Genomic DNA, 20521 nt, shown 5'->3' with positions numbered 1-20521 from the left:
GTCAAGAAGACCAATTCACGTGTGATCACAATCTGCTTATTTTGATTTTCTGTGCTGGAGTGAGCTTCCAAGATCCCAGATATATTATAAAGGCTTGAAACTGAGCTTCCATATATGCTTTCGAACTATTTTCTGATACCTATTCTAGTCTGTGCCTTCAAATTTTTGGCACTCAAGTATTGTTTGATACGTAACCCCCAGAACCAGGTGACAGCAAGCAACATTCTATGTGCCACATGGATAGCTGTATTCTAGTTCCTTATTATCTCTATAGCATATCTAACCCTCACAATCTCAAGTCTATGGATGTGTAGTTGTTTTTGATGCCAGTTACACATTCAATGAAATGTCAAAGTACTTTTGACCATTTCAGATACTTGAAACAATCCTTTCAAATATCACAGTGCACATTTAAGCACAGCAAAGGAGGACTGTTTAATTTTATATCTACAAAATTCCCTAATTTTATATTTTATTTCCTAATTTTATATCTACAAATAAAACTTAATATATTTTCAAATGCATTAATACTTACCCCTTTGACTCCCTTTTTCAGCTTATCATCAATAAATAATGAGAGGTATTCAGGGGACCTGGAGTTGAGGTTGAGAAAATACTCAAAGTCACCCGCAATAGTTTGTTTAAAGAGCCGGTCGTTATTAAACGATTCCTGGAGGAAGCGATCAAACCTACTCTTCAGATCCAATAAGCCCTTCCAAATAAAAACAAAGAAACTTAGGATACATTATAATAACTTTTCTATAAACAATACATGTGTAACTACACACGTTTAACTTTGCTGGTAATAAATGTGTGCATTCAGTGTTAAACTTACAGATTCTATATTGCTATTTTCAAGCCTGTTTCTAAGCCTGTTAAAAATGTCAGTGGTGAGAGAAGTATTCTATCTTCCATTTATGTACTGTTCTATTAAAGGTGAACCAAAGATTCTCCTCACGTTTTCTCCCCACCTTCCTCTATCTTGACTGAATGGGTGAGCCTGAGAGAAAATTAGCTTTAAAAATACATAGAGAAAGCTTATTCATATTAAAATATGAAAAACTTGAGAGCATAATATATTTGTTGTACTGCTTGAAAGCAAAATATCTTGAACCAAAAAGTCACTAAAACAGTTATTTTTTCTTGAACACACTAAGGTAGTATATGAACTCTAAAGCATACAAAAAAGTAGAAAGAACTTTCATTCTTGAGACTATTTAAATAGACTTCTTCATCAGACAAGCTCATAAATGAAAAGAAGTGGGTGAGTTTGTATCCCTGATATAAATATACATGCTTTCCAAAATTCTAAAATATTTAGGATAATTACATATTAATTTACCACTGGAAAAATTAAGTCAGAAATACATACTACATAGCTTTGTAAAAGTGACCTTTTTAGCACTTGTCAAAATTACTTTATGATAAAGAGAATCTTCTGTATTTACTCACCTGGATATAGTCAACGGGATTCTTTCCTTCTCCTTCCTCAGAAACAAGGGCTTTACCTTGTTCCCTCAAGTAGGAACTCATACACTCACACATTGTTTTCAAACCATTTGGCACACGACTAAATAACTTGTACATGCAAGCAAGGTCTGCAATCAGAACACACACACAAATTGGCTACATTAAAAATTAAGAAAAGAAATTTGAATCCCTGTTCATGCTAATTTGCGATACTTAAAGAAGCTTATTTCTCCATTATGATCATTTGCTGACCACATGAAAAACTATTAAAAAAAAAAAAAAAACCCCAGGAAAACAGGGAAAAAAAGCTAGTTAATGGTTATTATTGCAATTTACAAAATACGTCTTACAGATGAGATACTTTAAAAGCATCAATAAAATGTCATAGCAAATTTTAGTTTACATGGAAGAGATGTCCAAACAGCATAATAGTCACAAAAAATGAAAACTGAAGTTTTGAGTTCCTACATAATTTAGCCTATATAATTCTAATCTAGAATCTAGTTAATACTGCAAAACAACTGTCAAAAGGATAACTTTAACTGTGGTATACCTGGCAGTTAATGTAATAAAGAAGAAATTTAAAAACGAATTAAAGTCTTACAGATAATTTTTAAGTATATCTGTCTCAAAAGTTCAAATGACAACCATGACAACAAATAAAATTAAATATACTAGGATTTATTTCATTACACATCATGGTAAAATTCATGTGAAATTTACAGCATAAATTCCTATTCTTTAATATTTTCCTCAGAGCAATCCCTAATATTTCCCAGGTGTTGACCTAAGCCAATATGTATATTTTAAAAATTGGTTTATCTCACTACATTGTTTTTATTTAGAAGGAAAACTCTGGACTCTATTTTTTACAAGATTAAAATGTGGAGTTAAAATACTGCTTTTCCATAGGTCTAATGTATCTATGAAATAAGAATTTACTGGGAGGCTATAGTGTCAAAACTTTACAATGATATAAAAAGGCTTTATGATTGAGAACTTTTAAATATGGAGTTAGTACAGCAGTTTCTAGATCAGTGGCTGGAAAACTGTTTTCTGTAAAGCACCAGAGAGTAAATATTTTAAACTTGTGGACCATATGGTCTCTTTTACAACTACTCGATTTTGCCATTGTAGCCATAAAGAAGCTGCAGATAATACATAAATGAATGGGCATGACTGTGTTCCAATAAAACTTGATTTATGGACACTGAGATCTAAAACCTATATAATTTTCATGTGTAATGAAATATTACTTTTTTTTTTTTTCAAGCAAACTGATAGTGGGCCAGATTTGGCAGACAGGCTATAATTTGCCCACCCTGGTCTACATTTATAAGAGCAACTTAGATCTTAAAACTGAAGTTGTATGTATTTTAAAGATACCTGGACACAAGTTTTACAAAAAGGGCTTCAAAATTTGTTTCAATGACTTTCAAAAGCAAATTTCATTAAAAAGTGCTTTCATCAATAATATATGTCCAAAATAATCTACACACAGCAAAGCTGACAGTTTCTCACATTTGTTATAAATTACAACCAAGTTTCCCATGTTAAAAACAAATATTACAAACAATAATTTATGAACATATATACTACAGTAAACTTGGCATATCAAATACCTCATGACAAAATAGTTCCCAACTTTGTCTACTTTGTTCCTATGTTGTTACAGTTTTGCTTAGTCACATGTATATTTAACAGTATGTAAATTAATACAATTTCATTATATGTAATTCACTGTATATAAATAAATGTATGGCTTAGTGGAGAATGTGAAAGAGAAAATGAAAAATATGCATCATTCAAAAATTAAATATCATTATTTCTGTATACACTTCATAAAACAATAAAATGATACCATTCAAACTTAATTTCATAATGTTATCTGCATTTAATTATCAATCCAACTCATCCTCCGTTCATGGTGGGAAAAAACTTTTTCACTTTCTGATTTATGAGATACTTGGCTTCATCATGGTGAAGCTGTGTCTCTGACATATTCTTGACATACTGCTCACGAGCAGGGCCTAGCATAATTAAAGATACTCTGCAATTAGGTTTCTAGTGGAAAGCCAGGAAAACTGAAGCCATGATTTTAAAATTTAATTTAGAATCACAGAAAGCTGCTTATTTGTGGAGAACATTAAGTACTAAATAGAAACTATGGTAAGTGGCTATTCTGATACTCCATTATTTATGCACTTATTAAGCACTTGCCATGTGTTAGGTATACTTAATGCCTTTAACACAAGTCTCCATGCAGGTTACAGTTACTATAATTCAGGTATGCTCAACAACCTCCCCATCAAACATTTCCTAGCCTCTAATCTCCAAGCCCATTTCATCTCCCCTCCTCAATAATCCCCACCCAAGGTGACTAAGAAAGCATTAACTCAATAACTAAACAGTACATTAGAAAATTGAGGGCTTCCCTGGTGGCGCAGTGGTTAAGAATCCGCCTGCCAGTGCAGGGGACACCCTGGAGCCCTGGTTCGGGAAGATCCCACATGCCATGGAGCAACTAAGGCCACGTGCCACAACTACTGAGCCCGCGCGCCTAGTGCCCGTGCTCCGCAACAAGAGAAGCCACCGTAATGAGAACCCCACGCACCGCAACGAAGAGTAGCCCCCGCTCACCGCAACTAGAGAAAGCCTGTGCACAGCAACAAAGACCCAACGCAGACAAAAATAAATAAATAATTTTTTTTTTTTAAAAAAGGATAGATTCTCATTTTAAGTAAAGGAAAATGCTTTTCATAAAGTCCTATCTGCCAGGGACCAATGATCAGGGTCATCAAACTATGGTCCATGGACCAACTACAGCCCGCTGCTTGTTTTTGTACACCTCACAAACTAAGAATGGTTTTCACATTTTTAAATGTTTGAAAAATAAAAATCAAAGTTTTATAGGAACACAGTCAAGTTTAATTCGTTTGTGTTATTGCCTATGCCTACTCTCTCACTATTACAGCAGAGATGAGTAGTTTACTGTCTGGTCCAAGCATCTAAAATATTTATTATCTGGCCTTTTACAAATAAAGCTTGCCAATCCCTGACAGACCATAGGCATCCAGGAGTAGCTTATTTTAGAAAACGTGACAAACATCTTTAAAAATCATTTTTGTTTTGCTTTTATAAAAAAGGTTTACCAGAAGGGTCTTTTAAAAAGTAACTTTCTCTAGTTTAATAAAAACAATAAATTTACATACAACTTTTTAGGAACTTAGCACATATATAGAAATATAACCATTTGAAAACACAAGGCAAAGATTCCACTAGAGAAAGAATGGAACAACCTCTCTGCTTACCATCTTTGTTTTCCCTCCTCTTACATCCTCCTCTTTTAAATTATTAACTTAAAAAAATTTTTTCCCATTCCCTACCTATGTCATGACCCAACAGGCAATATGCATTTATTTTATAAGAAATACATGGCTAAAATATTGCTAAGACTTCATCTAAGAGCACCAAATTTTTTTATTTTTAAGTACCATATCAGTGACTTATCCAGTCATAGTTTTAAAGAAAATCTTCAGAAACTGAAGAGGACAACATGACTATTCTTTACAATTTCTCCTTGGGTACTTGTTACAAAATAACATTTTAGGAAAATCAGGTAAATGGCCAAGAAGAGTAAATGTTACAGTTACCTCCAAAATGTTTACTTTTAAGCAATTCTCCTTTCTCCTCTTTCATTCTATAACAAGATATCCAATCTATTAATTTATCTAAATATGTCAACATGGAAGACACATATTTTTGCATTTTTGGTACCCTTACCACAACTAACTCCCAAAGAAATGCTTACAAAAATTTTAAGATTGGAACTTCAGGTTGTAAAAGAATCACAAAAACTACAGGAGAGTGTGTGGGAAAGAAGAGTCTAAGCACCCTGGTATAGAAATATAAAGTACAGGAATAGGTGAGGATCATTGACCTTATAAATAATATTAATCTTCTTCTTTTTTTTTAAGCTCTTTTATTTTCTCCTCTATTTTTTTTTTTTCTCCCCTTTGGTGCACCGTGTGGCTTGTGGGATCTTAGTTCCCCAACCAGGGATCGAACCTGTGCCCCCTGCAGTAGAAGCATGGGGTCTTAACCACTGGACTGCCAGGGAAGTCCCTAAACTTACCTTTTGGGTTAAGAAAAACAAAAAGTGAGGAGACTTAAGATGAAAGAAGAAAAAAAGCCGCTTGATTCACTAGGAATATCTAAAATCCTCATTAATACGTGTAAAGTAACAACAGTGATAAATTAATGACAAACACCACAACTTCTTGAAAATTGACATTCATAAACTACAATAGGAAAAAAAAATACTGAGAACCTGGTAGAACTGTAAGAATTTAATTATTTTTCAACTGCTAACACTTACCTTCTGTCTTTCCGTTTTTCAACATATGTACTAGCCCCGAATTCTCCATTTCTACTATAGTTTTCATGTGCTTGGAAATGAGTTCCCTCTCAACCACCTTTACAATTGGCTCTTCAGTTGATTTGTCAAGGCAGTGCATCACTCGTTCTATTTCTTCATTAATTCTAGCTTCTACTTTCTTTATATATACTGAAGCACTGTTTTCTGCTAAAAATTTCTGGCTTTCCATCTGCAAATAAGAAGCATGATTTTTTTTTTTTAAAACACAGAAGCAAAATGTGCTTCTGCTTTTAACTGGGTTTCTACAGTTTCTCATAAACCAAACTAAATATCCCAAGCACTATTAACATTTTATATACTGTCTTATTATATATATTCATATAGTCCGAATTATACCCTTTAAAGCATTACTTACATAAGACTTAATTAATACATTATCCTTAAGCAGCGTTTTTCAGACTTTGCCAGTGTATTCCAAATAGAAGAAAAAGTAAGCACACGCCAGTGAAGATCAAAAGTATAGAATGAAGCATCTGACCCCAAGTGAGAGTGGGAAATTCTTCTTTGATTTGTTTTATTGTAAAATTATGCCTAAAAAGATTCATCATGTTTATCATACAGTTTTGCTGGCATACTGGTAGTTACTAAAGTCCTCCTGCCACCCCACTCCCGCTCTCAAAGGAATATATATAAAGTTTGAGAAATAGAGCTTTTGAGTTACTATTAATCTTGTCTTCTAACACCAGCCTTAGAGAAATTCCAGTAAATTTTAAATGTTGGCTCAACTGACTTCAATCTCAGAGTAAAATTAACAAATATACCTAAGAATTACATAAAAGATGTATTAATATAAATTATGTACAAAATGTAATAACATTTCCCATTCTCTTAATAAAAAGTAGTTTATACCAAATGTACAATGGATGGCTAGTGGGAAGCTGCCGCATAGCACAGGGAGCTCAGCTCGATGCTCTGTGACCACCTAGAGGGGTGGGATAGGGAGGGTGGGAGGGAGGCTCAAGAGGGAGGGGATATGGGGATATATGTATACATATAGCTGATTCACTTTGTTGTACAACAGAAACTAACACAACATTGTAAAGCAATTATACTCCAATAAAGATGTTAAAAAAAGAAAGCAGTTTAAAATAATCAAGTTTCTAAGAATAAACATTAACACACCAAACAAAAATCTTGGTGAGACCGTCACTTCACTGTCAAAACTGTATTTTATATATACACACAGATATATCCTTATGCCACTGTAGCACACTTTGGGATCCTGACAATTAATCACCTACTGGTATTTCTATACTGTAATGAAGGTAATCAAAACAAATGCAAACGTCAAAAACGTTGCCAGAAATATCTAGAAGTAGTTGCTGTGTTACCAGAAAATAAAGCCTGTTTCCTACATTATAAAATTAATAGTTCATGAAGTATGGTCCAGGCTCACCAGTACAGGCCACACAAAGCTTCCTGATGGCTACAGGCTGATTTCTGAAAAGCGGCCTGGGGGTTACGCCAGTCCAAAGGACACCAAAACCCACCAAGTCTACTTCTATACTCATCCGATGGCTTCTACGAATGACGCACTGTAGAGTTATTGTATCGTTCTATTCATTTAGTTCTTTAAAAGGTTATTACTAAAGTTGACCAGTAAAGTCTACTTTAGCAACACTACAAAGCTCCTACTATAAATTGCTCAGATAGTTGAGGCTTTCAGGAAGAACGCCTGATTATCATGACCTTATAAATATTGTCTTATCATTTGTCGTAGTACTCAGTAATTGTTATTATCATTTCATTACAAAATAGTACCGGTTTAGCTTTACTTTCAGCAACGTAGTTGATTCGGGGTTGTACATACTGCTGCAAATTTTTATCAACTGTAATTACTGACTTTTAATTTCCTAATCAACAGCTCTTAAGACATATATATACCTTATGGGATCATGCATATATCTATATTTATTTTACTAGTAACTTATATTACCAAAAAGCCTGAACAGTGAAACTTCATTGGTGATGTACTGCCTGTGAATCTATGGTAAATAATTAGTAACATATAAATATAATAAAATTTAAGGTTATTTCTAAGTTTATATGTTTTATACATATACTTTTAAAAAAATCACGTAAGTCCAACCTCTTTGACTTATTTTCAGACAGTTCCTTCACTGGAATGTGAGACTGTGGGGTAGGTGTGCTGAAGGGTGTAATTTGCACCCTCTTCCCCAAAGGGCCTCAGTACGAAAAGGTCAAAATGCTTAAATTACTAACTATATTCGGTAATTTTAAGAACATCTTAAAAGAGTATTTATTTATATCTCACTGATTACCTGAAAAAACTCTGCAGACATTTCCAAAAAAGGAGCCTCAAAATCTTCTTCATAGACTGATCGTCCTTCGAGACCTAAAATCATTAACATCTGGCAAGCATTTCTTATTGCGCCTCTGTCAAAAGAAGTTAAACCACTTAATAAAAACACATTAAAGATTCATGTAAAAGATGCAGCAGAAGTAGCTAGAAAAACTTTCAGAGCAAGTTTTTTTTAACCAAAGTGACCAATCTCCCATAAGCAACTAATTTATAACATAAGGATTTAGAGTAATTTTAATTGGAAAGCCTATCTTGACTGCACAGCTATTTATCTCAAGTTGTTCTCATGCTGTTGTAACTTAGGATTTTTGAAGAAAATATGTTTAAAATGACTAAATATTCCTGTGTATTTAAAAGTGCAAAAAGAATAAACAGCCTATCAGGAAGCAGGGAGGAGAGAGGGAGTCTACAGCACTTGACATGGGTACAACGCACAGTTACTCCTAGGCAATATAATTTTTTTGCACCAAATGGCTTTTGGGCAATCGTGACCAAGCACCAAAGCTGAAATAAAAAGAACTTTACAAGTCTTCCTCTAACAGCTGCTTTGAATACAAAGAAGCAAAGAAAGCAGGCTTGCATGTTTCAAGCCACTCTGGCTGCAGTGTCACAAAAATGGCACTGCAACAATGTTTGGGGGGGTGGAATATGACTTAACAAAAGGGGTACAAGAGTTCTTAGTCATTTTAGACTATGTTCAACATTTTTTTCTTCAAAGACCTTAAAAATAAATGCTAGCCAAAAGCCCTTTTAAAGAAGAAAAAAATATTATCAAATAGCAAACAAACAAACAAACAAAAAGCATAAAAAATACATTAAAAATCAAAAAGACTAATGGCTGATTTGCTTTTTAAAAGTATATTCAACAAAAGCTTAGGATAGTTTCTTCTAAAAATAAATGTGTGCTTTTTAGTTACAATCTAGCTAACTTTGTTACTGTGATATAAGGTTTTTGAGTATTTTCATAATATGCTGGACAATCAAACTTTAATTTACTTTAATAAAATTAAGACAGTGAATCGATTCTCAAGATGTAACCACTAAAAACCAAAACCCAAAGAGTAAAAAGATTATTATACCGGTCTACAACTTCTCCTTTCCGCTCTCTGGCAATCATATCCAACAGCGTCTGTCGTAGGTGATCCCTAATACACCCGTAACGTACAACTTGATCTCGAAAAATAATTAATCCCAAATTGTACACATTCTCCACATTATTTTGTTGTACGTACACACGGTCCTGCAGTTAAAACAAAATCATAATATAAACATTAGTACAACTCTTGCGAACATAAAAATAATCCTTTTGAGTTACAATAATAAAGGAAATAAAATTCCAAAAGTGGTCAATTTTGCAGGTGAGAAACACTTCAAGCAACATGGAATTTTCTAGTACCTCCTAAGTTATATAAAAGTTATATATAGTAAGTCCTTACAATTTACAATTGCTACTGAAACAATGGCTATAGGCGGTTGCCCATTTGCCCTAAGAAAAAGGGAGGAAAAAGGCAAGCACCCCACCCAGGGAGAGAGGCAAGTCAGCAGAAAGTAGAGGAGAAAGGTAAACAGCAAGGCAGGCAGAACTTCCTTTCTCCCAAAGTCATACCATGCACAAATATGGTTCTTATTTTCTTAAATACTGTACCTGAAGATCATATTCTTTAAGTAAAATTGAGAGCTGAATGAAATACAGATGCATGTGACTTAAGCTGATTGTTTACTGGTAAATGTTGAAAGGTTCTAATGCTTATAACAGAGCAGCATTCAGTATTACATAATTAAAACACCCCTAGCTACTGCCGTTTCAGATTATTTACTGGTAGTCATCTAACTTTCAAGTTCTTACCAACATGATTACTGGTGTCTCACTTAATAGAGTACAGATAATCCAGAATTATTGGCCATAAAAGTCCTATTTTGTGAAATATTTTAAAATCCGTATTTACACCAAAATACACTGAAATAAAACTACTGTTCTTAATTCACAAAAGGATTAGTAACAGAATTCCTTTCTGTTCTTAACCAGGATCTCTCCGGGCTTTGGCGGGTCTGTGAGCTTCCTAAAATTTTAAAATTATTGTGTGTTTGTTCTTACGTAAGTATTTGGAAAGAGTCCGTCCGTAGCTTTCACCAGATTCTTAAAGGCATTTGTAATCCAAAAACAGTAAGACTCACTGCAAACTGTGATCTCTGAACTTTTAAAGGAACACTGTTAATACAAGCAACATCAAATAGAATACAAGGTAAACATGAACAGAAGTTCTACCATATTAGTATTCAATGGTCTTGATCACCTTTCTAGCCAATTTTTACTAAATTCTCCATGAGTAGCACTCTCTTCACAGACACTATCCTCCAACTTTCATTCATCTCACACAACGGTACATACCTAATGACTACAAGGAAAGCTGCTCTTTTATTAGCATTGTTGGTGCTCACTTTCTACATTTTATATCACATTTTTCAAATCCTGACAGCAACTTCAGTTAAGTTCAAAATTTTCATTGATGACTTCTTCAATAAATTCTTGAATTTCATACTTCTTTCCTCAAGATCTTAAATTCTGAGTTTTGCCCTGACCGCATCCCTCCTCCTTTCTGATGGCCTCACTGTTTTCTTTGTACTGAAGTTACTCTTTACTCTCATGACCTTCAGCTCCAACACTCCCCACCCTCCACTACCATACTGATTCTGGCTTACTTTTCAGCATAAAACAAAACACATTCAATAAAAACTGGTATAAATCTAATAATTTATAAAGCAATGAGAAAATAATCACTCCAATTATTGAGTAAATTATTCATAAATTTGATATTTACAATTTTGATTATAAATTTCTATGGTACAGATTTTGTACCAAATACAGAATCACTCTTACCCAATGCAATCAAAACCAGTAACTAGCTAGCTGATGTGGTAAAAGAGGAAAAATATTAAACACACACACACACACACACACACACACACACACACACACCCACCCACCACACCAGCACCTTAAACATTTTAATTTAAAACATATAAGCATTCACTGAGATAAAGACTTTTTCTCTGAACATGAGTCCTGTGATTAGAAGTCAATGCTGTCTTTCTCACATATACCCATACATCATAAATATCTAGTCTGTCTACTTTCAGTCTCATTAAGATGGCTATTGACCAGAGACAACTGTGAAGCAATGTAAATGGCCTTCTAGATTTTTACAATTTCCACTCCAGTCTAAATTACCAAATTACCCAATATTTAGTGATTTGCCTTTGTCAAGTCTTTCCAAAACATTCAATCTAGTTTGCCAAATAATAAATTTAATTGTTTTTCGCATTTTTATTGACTTACACAATATAAAATGATGTAATAACAAGAAGTACAACTAGCATAAACAGGCCTGAAAACAAATACAACTGACTCTCAGTAAGCAAAGCTCAACTGACAAGAGCAAAACAGAGAAGATACACTGAAAAGCAGTGGAACAGCACTGAGAGAACTTTGTATCCATCAGGCTGTTTCACAGCTAGAACAGAAAGTACTGTTAATTCGGGCAGGTACTGTTAAGTTTCAACTGTACGATATGCCTCTGTGACATTCAGCACATCTTGTGGGGGATATATAACATCACAGACATATGATATAAGCAAACTTAACATATGTCTACTAAGACACTAACCTCTTTCTTAGGAAACCAAATGTTCTTAATTTAGGCTAAGAGAAATGTCAAAAAACCAAGTCAGATTTTATTGTTTTTGGTGAAAGGCAAATACTTTTAAGAATTACAGAACAAAAGACACATGCTATGTAATCTTCAGAGTAAACTAAGAGTGTTAAAGTGAAAATTTTTTAACGTTTTCCCCTTTTGGCTTTATTGCAGTTATATGCCGTAAAATTCACTCATTTTAAGAGCATGGTTCAATAATTTACAGTAAATTTCTATATTGTGTAGTCATTGCCACAATCCAGTTCTAGAATATACTTCCATGACTCAAAAAAAAAAAAGAAATAGGAAAAAAGAAAAAGATCCCCCCAGCCCTTCCGCAGTCAATCTCCACTTCCAGCACCTCTGCTTTCTCTTTCTATACATTTCCTTTCCTGGACATTTCATATAAGTGGAATCATAGAACATGTAATCTTTTGTGTCTGATTTTTCATCAAGCGTAAAGTTGCTAAGGTTCATTAATATAACATATATTAGTATTTCATTCCTTTTTTTGGGCTGAAGTATTCCATTGTATTGGATATGCCACATTTAGCTTATCCATTTATCAGCTGATGGATATTTGGGGCTGTTTCCAGTCTACTATGAGTAATGTTGCTATGAACACCTGGGTACAATCTTCTTGTTGGACGTATGCTTTCATTTCTCTTGGATGGATTTCTATGAGTAGAAGTACTATTGAGCTATATGAAAATTGCCAAATTGTTTGTTTTCTAAAGTGGACATGTCAGTTATAGAATTCTTCCTATTATCTCTGGCTCTACCATTAGCTGGTGGTGTGACCCTGAGTAAGCCATTTACCCACTCCGGTCCTGGGTAACATAAACGGCTGGTAAAGACAGTCTCTAAAACTCTGATTTCCTTTGAAGCTTTACTCTCTGATCAAAAATTAACATATACTAGGGATCAAGACACATTTCAATATTACTCCTTCCCTTTCTGTTATCAGTCTCCCCTGGCCTGGGTACTCTCTTCTCAATCCTAAACACAGTGATGCTATCACTACCAAAGCAGGTGCGTCTATAACCGTATTGGCCTATAATATCTGCTATCTTAAGCCCTGTGGCAAAAAGACAGAAAGAGAGCCAGGTGCAGCTGATGAGTTCTTCAGGCATAATGCATACGGAAGAGAACAATGTTTCAGAGTAAAAGAAGCCAGGTATGATGGGAACACATGGTTGGAGTATTTGAGCAATGCATAGAAAATTTACATCCATGGAGGATGACTGGGGATAAGGGAAGTACAGATGTTGTAGGATAAAAACCAAACCCTTGTCTTTTAATGTGAGACTGTCAAGGTGTATAATGATTATAATTAAATGACATAATATTAAGGAAAGCCGTTAACCCTGAAATATGATTATAGATACCAGAGAGCTAATAAATAGAGAAGGGAAAACCTGCAAACATGAGTACAGCTACTTAAATGAGTAATACCAAATAGTCATTTATATTGTTTGGTACATATGATTAATTACCATCAAGTAAAATAAAAGCTATACATACATACACCTGAGTGCTTACGTGTGCGTACATTAAACTAATGCAGGCACACATCCACAATAAACTTGTGATCTGCACATGATTATTAAAATATCTGCTGAATGAACATGCTAAATCTTCTGTTTACTGTTTATCAGCACTATCAGAAGGAATTCAGCCTGTGGGTACACAACAGCCTTTCATAATAGATTCTAACAGGAATCTCTCTTTGTTAAAAAATAAGTGGTTCATTTTATGTAATACAATATCAATTTAGCTCTAATCATTTAAATCACTGGAGGACTTTTTATTTTGTATACCTTTCTATGTGAATATTTAATGTGACCAAAAGGTAGTTTGTATGAGTCCAACATTAGTCATTTATCTACTGAAGAGAGCTCAGCAGAGATAGAAAGCTGGTGGTTGCTTCTATTTGCCTTTTGAAAGCCAAAATACAGGCATTTTAAGTATAAAATGTTCTGAAAAATCCACTTGAAAGTCTCACGTCTGGATCAAACATTAGATTTACTAAAGGGATGTGAGTTTCATAACTACAGAGATAAAATTACATTTAAAATCTCTGTTTATGGTTCCCTCTTGGGAGATGCTATTCCTAGACCAAGCAAATCTTTTCCCCTTAACTGATGGCTTCACCAAGACACCTAATCCACCAAGATACCTAAATATTTAACTAATATATGAGAGATCTAACTCAGCATGCAAAAGTATTCTTAGATGTGTCAAGACACACTATGCGAAAATATAGATTTTATGAAAGCTAAACCTGTGCAAAGTCAAGGAGTGACTGTGTAAGTGGGCTAAAAAGCTTCATGACTCAGGGAGTGGTATTTAAATAAAAATAAAACAACAAAAATTTGATAATGAACCTCAAAAAATAACTCTTACTACTTTATCCACAAGAAATGGTACGGGAAATATTTTTAACCAACAGTCATTGTATCACGAAAAAGCAAACTAGGATAAATGTGTACTCGGCATAGGAATCAATGATGCACCCAAGGAAAGGACAAAATTATAAGCTCTTTCAATATCACTCATATCTAATGTCTCATTTGAACAATGTTTTCTTGTAAGATTAAACAGGTATTTGGGAAGCAAATTCTAAAACTAACCTTTGGGTTACATTCAACTCTGAACACTCAGTACTACAAATATAAATACAATAGTCCTTTGTCTCAATTATTTTTTGAGGGAGCTTGTTATAAAATTTTTGCTTCAAATACCAGCAGTTCAGTACTTTTAATACAACCACTAACGAACTAAGGGCAGTTATGGATTAGTACTCATTTATCTACACTTCCCTGCTTGATCCCACTTATGACCAATGGTAGCTATTTATTTAGGCAAAGACCACTTTTTAAATTGAAGTGAATAGCTCTGAAAGTTGTTTATCAAGCACACTGTCAAGGAGCTTAATTAAACTTAAATAATTCTTCTTTCACTTTCTTGTCCTCAAGGCAAGATCTATAACTGTTTTCGTTTATGTTTTTTTTAGAAAAAGAGACTAGAAAAGTGGCAGGAGCCCGCATGCTGCAACTATGACCCGGCACAACCAAATAAATAAAATAATTAAATAAATTTTTAAAAAATAAAAAAATTTAAATAAAAAGGGTAAATAAATAAATAAAAACAGAATTACCATATGATCTAGCAATTCTACCATCTAGGTTTATACTCAAAAGAGTCAAAAGAAGGGTTTTAAAGAAATATTCATACACCCATGTTCATAGCAGCATTATTCAAAACAGCCAAAGGGTGGAAACAAGCCAAGTGACCACTGACAGATGAATGGATAAGCAAATGTGGTATATCCATACAACTGAATATTATTCAGCCTGAAAAAGAAAGGCAATTTTTAAAATTGATGCAACATTGGTTTATAACATTACATACATTTCACGTGTACAACATTATATTATGACTTCTGTATACACTACAATGTGCTCACCACCAAATGTTTAGTTTCTGTCATTATACAGCCAACCCCCTTTACCCATCTTGTGCTGCCCCCATCCCCCTTTCCCTCTGGTAACCACTAATCTGTTAAGGGAGGGAATTCAGACTCAGGCTACAACATGGATGAAACCTGAGTTGCAAAAGGACAGATACTCTATGATTCCACTTACATGAGGTAGCTAGAGTGGTCTAATACATACAGAAAGTACAATGGTGGTGACCAGGGGGTGGGGAATGGGGAGTTATCATTTAAAGGGTATCGGGTTTTAGTTTTGCAAGATGAAAATTCTGGAAATGAATGGAGGTGATGGCTGTGCAACAGTATGAATGTACTTAACACCACTGAACTAACTGTACACTTTAAAATGATTAAGATAATAAATTTTATGTTATGTGCGTTTTACAACAATTAAAACAAACGAACAAATACTGTTTAAAAGCATCAAAGAGCACCAAAAGCAACCTGGACTTGCGGGACCCGGATTCTGGAGAAAAGACAAGTATACTGAGAGGAGCCCTACATTCGCCTTCACTCGTTCCCTTGGGTCATTTGTTGTATTTGGAGGACTGGAAAAAGAGGCCAAGCAGAAAGTCACAGGTGGGCTGGCTATCAAGCAGCTAAGACTTATGAGGCAAAAGTCTGAAGAAGAGAGAAATGTAAAGAAGAGCCAGAAATTCTGCAAGCAATTTTCACTGAGATGTTTATTGACACATCACCTAAGCGTGGATGAGACACCAAAACACCAAACAGAAAGCAGCACTGGGAGACTAAAGAGCTGAACAGAGACTGTTGGCAGACTTGCAGTAGAGAGAGACAAAAGCTGGTATCTCAAGGCACCAGTAACTGTGAAGAGCAAACCAGTAAACAACTCAGGCTTTTAACTGAGACCCCAGAAGGGGTTATTTCCTGTGCGTAAAAACATGCCCTGGAAAAAAAGGCAAACTGAAAATAGATCAACCTTAACAAAGCCTAAAAGCCAGCTTCAACGAGATCATGGTGATCTTTGATCCTATGAAGGAAAACATCATCATCCAGGGCCTCCACAATTTTTCATACACAATGTTGGAAAAATTACCAGGCCTGTCCCCACACCAAAACAGAACAAGCACCCCAGGATCAAATGTCTAAAAACTAAGGGGGAAAAGCCCCAGGAAGTCAAAGTATTCTAAGACTCTGATACTATCCAGAAGTGGTTTAAAAAAAAAACTAATATAACGTAAACTATAAGTCAAGGATCTATGTTGTAATCTCTATGGTAATCCCTAAAATAATAATAATAAAAGTATATATAAATAACAGCTAATGGGGGAAGGGGATAGGATAATAAAGCATACTTGATTCACCTAAAAGGAGGAAAGAAAGCTGAAAAAAATCAAAAGAACAGATAAGACAAACAGGAAAAAAACAAAACAGGATGGCAAAAATAAACCCAAATACATCAGTAATCACATTAAATGTAAATGAATTATATGCTTCAATTTAAAAACAAAGGTTATCAGATAGGTTAAAAAGCATGTTGTTATATGGTACTTACAAGTGACACACCTTAAATATAAGGACACAAAAAGGTGGAAAGAAACGGATGAGATGAAGTTTGCCATGCAAACATTAATTGTAAGAAAGCTCATATAGTAACACTAGACAAAGTAGTCTTTAAGCAAGAAGTATTACTAGTGATAAAAAAAGATATTTCAGAAAAATAAAAAAGTCGATTTAATAGGAAGATAAAACCCTAAATTGATATTCACTTTGTAACAAAACCTCAAAATATATAAACTAAAAGAATAAACAAATCAAATCTGAAGATTTTAATATTTCTTGGTAGCTGATAGAACAAGCAGACAAAAAGTTTAGTAAAGACGTGGAAGATCTGAACTTGATTAGTAAATCTGACTAACTTACAGCACTTTATCCAACAATTGCAGATTGAAAAACTGAAATTAACTGAAATTAAAAACTTCTCTTCAAAGACACCACTAAGAGAAAAGGCAAGCCCAGAATGGAAGACACTACCTCACAATACATATATTATTTGACAAAGAACATTTATCCAGAACATATAAAGAACTCTCACAAATTACTAAAAAAACAAACCCCAGAAAACCCACATTTTTAAAAAAAATGGGCAAAAAAAAATTGTGTAGTTTAATTTATGTTATATATCAAGAAAAGTGTTTCTAAAAAAATTAGAAGAGGACTTTCAAATTAGTTTAAGGCTAATATCCTATCAAGTGGTTAGAATAATTGCTACCGTATCTAGTATTTGTGTTGAGTTTCTAAGTGTTCTAATAATGATGGTTTTAAATAACTTCTGATGACAATTAGGTATCTAAAGCCTTAGAAAGTCACTTCTTCAATGAGAATTTTATTATCAAATTCAAAATAAAAAATGAGAAAAGAAACAATACTAAAGATTTCTAATATGTTTGATAGCTTACACCTGGATCATTGATAAAATCACTGTTCTTAAATTAGGCTTGGGAAACCAAGATTATCTGCCCAAATGGGATGTCCACATCATAAAACTGCCCAGTGATAGAAGAAACTGGAAAAAGGAACCCAGTTGTTTAGAATATAGTGTCTGATACATAATACACAGTCATTGTATACCTGCTGAATGAATGAATTTATCCACCTAAGCACAAAGGTGAATGAATGTTAGCTCAACTCTGTGTAAATAAATTATCATATATATATATGATATTACATAAAATTATCATACACACACACACACGTGTATATATATGGGGAGCAGCCCCTTTATGGACAAAAGTTTCATTTCCTTTCCTACAGCAAGATATGACTGCACCACCACAGGGCCTACCTCTGGCTGAATTAATACTTGCCTCCCTGAACTCAGTCATAGATGGCTACATAATCAGTGCACACACACAAAAACAGTTCACAGGGCATAGTAATCAAGGTGTTTATGGCTCTATTAATTTGTTTGAAAGAGGAGCTAAAATGGACGGCAAGGAAGAAATCCTAATTATCAAGCACAATACTCTTAACCTTTACAGTATTTACGATGTTGCCCTAGTTTTATTTTACATAAAGGCCTAGTACCTGGCTTTTGACCTAACCATAAAAAGATGCCAAGGTATTATACTGTCAGTCACAAACGCAAACACTAGAGCACATATGGGGAACCTGTCTTGCACAGACCTTTCTTGCAAAAGCAGTAAGTAAATATATTGAACAAGCGTGAAGCTTAACAGTCCCAAAGCCACTTGATCCTATTTTCTTCTAAGATGTTATTTTGAAAACAGAGAAAGTACCAAGAAGACTCATAAGCAACCTACCTATGTTCTTCCAGAATACAGCTATTTTCAAACTTTTCTCAATGTGCAATCTAGAATACAGTAAAGACGTATTTTTTTGGAACTAAAAGTATCAAAATCTACGAGAGAAAAAACAGACTCACAAATTCTGTGATCTCCATGTTCTCATCCTGTCTTCTGATCTCCAAGGACATACAAATCCTTGGTAGCTTCAGCAAACAGCTTACATTATTTCTCTCAACTCTACTCCTTGACATCTATCACCTTTGGTAACTGCAACTTTCATAATAATGACCAATCTGACACACTCCTTACAGATGCCTAAATTTTCATCTCCCATCTTATCAGGATTCCCTTCACCCACATATTGATATGGACAAATCTTGAGACTCTTCATAGAAGACATCAGGTGTCCCTGGTATCACAGACCCTCTTTCCTCCTGCCTCTCCTCGGTTACACTTCAACTGCTCCACATTCTAACTGGAGCTCCAGGTCTACTGATCCCTTACACCTAATACTTCTGTTTCCTGGGACCTTGTGATTCACTTGCCTGCTTATTAAACAGCACAGATCCACGATCAACAATTTTAACAATGCTACTATCTTAGAATTCTTCCCCATACCGAATAAGCCAAATTATATCAGTAGGTTTTCCTTAGTTTTTGAATATTCTTCTCTGAGACTGCTTAAGTACCTCCGAAAAAAGTATAAATGCTGCTGACTGCCTCCACTATACAAAATTTGTGCCAGCTTACCCTAAATTATCTCCTCACAATTACAGATGATCCACTTAGTTATTTATAGATAGTTGACCCCAGCACAGGGGATATTCCAAACTTCCTCCATGTGTTACTTTCCTATCATTGCTGAAGAAATTACCACAACTTTAGTACCTTACTTATTCTCTAACAGTTCTACAGTTGAGAAGACTGAAAACAGTTTCACTAGGATAATCAAGATGTCGACAGGGCTGGTTCTTTCTGGAGGCTCTGAGGGGGAAATCCACTTCCTTGTCTTTTTCAGCTTCCAGTAGCCACCTGTATTCCCTGGCTATAGCCCCTTTTCCATCTTCAGAGCATTATCACTCCAATCTGTCTCTGTCATCATACTGACTTCTCTTACTCTGACCCTCCTGCAACCCTCTTATAAAGACCCTGCACTTCTACTGGGCCCACCAGGATAACCTAGGAAAACATCATCTCATGATCCTCAACCTAATCACACCTGCAAAGTTCCTTCTGCCATATAAGGTAACAATCCCTAGGTTCCAGAGGTTAGTCATGGGCATATCTGGGGGTCCATTACTCAGTCTACCACACTCCTCAACACCTGACATGCTTCTGTCACCCGTAACTGATGGTCCCACCTTCTACTTTATTAAGGAGACCAAGAGCATCAGAAGAGTTCCTCAGCTTCTTTCCTCTTCACAAAGTTGTTGCTACATTCCACTTCACCTCTTCACCCACCATCCTTGATGACTTCCCATATAGCTCAAAGAAGCAGTGACCCTTCTTTCCTGGGTCAACTCTCCACCCCAGGACTTTGAATTTATAGCCTCTAGTCTTTAAGGATAACCTGCAATAGTACTATACCTTTGTTATTTGTGAAAATGACTGGGAATATAGATAAATTCAAGTAAAAACATGAAAATATCTTTGACAATAACCAGAGTTTTACGCAGAAAATTCCTCTATTAACCTTCTATTAGCCTACATATCACAATAGTAAATGCTTTCCTATATCTTTTGACATTAATTCTAATTGCTCAAAAGTAACCTACAGAATACCATCCATAAATTTAACTCTCCCTTGTTATTGTATTCATTTTATAGTTTAAG

At 34.7% G+C, this 20521-nt stretch overlaps 1 protein-coding gene across 3 annotated transcripts in view; it reads right to left on the bottom strand.

Annotated features, from left to right (window-relative positions):
• Positions 1 to 20521, bottom strand: part of CUL3 (cullin 3) — a 97222-nt gene that overhangs the window by 29444 nt on the left and 47257 nt on the right. For all 3 annotated transcript variants that reach the window (XM_019923535.3, XM_019923536.3, XM_019923537.3), the window contains 5 exons: positions 9311 to 9471; positions 8191 to 8305; positions 5849 to 6077; positions 1453 to 1598; positions 536 to 712 (listed from right to left, as the gene is read on the bottom strand). In XM_019923535.3, coding sequence (XP_019779094.1) covers positions 536 to 712; positions 1453 to 1598; positions 5849 to 6077; positions 8191 to 8305; positions 9311 to 9471 — 828 coding nt within the window. The remainder of the gene's footprint in view (positions 1 to 535; positions 713 to 1452; positions 1599 to 5848; positions 6078 to 8190; positions 8306 to 9310; positions 9472 to 20521) is intronic.

The sequence above is a fragment of the Tursiops truncatus genome, chromosome 7 (genome assembly GCF_011762595.2).
Source record: "Tursiops truncatus isolate mTurTru1 chromosome 7, mTurTru1.mat.Y, whole genome shotgun sequence".
NCBI classification, from domain to species: domain Eukaryota; kingdom Metazoa; phylum Chordata; class Mammalia; order Artiodactyla; family Delphinidae; genus Tursiops; species Tursiops truncatus.
The sequence above is the reverse complement of the archived record's forward strand: the minus strand, read 5'-3'. Positions and strand labels throughout refer to the sequence as shown.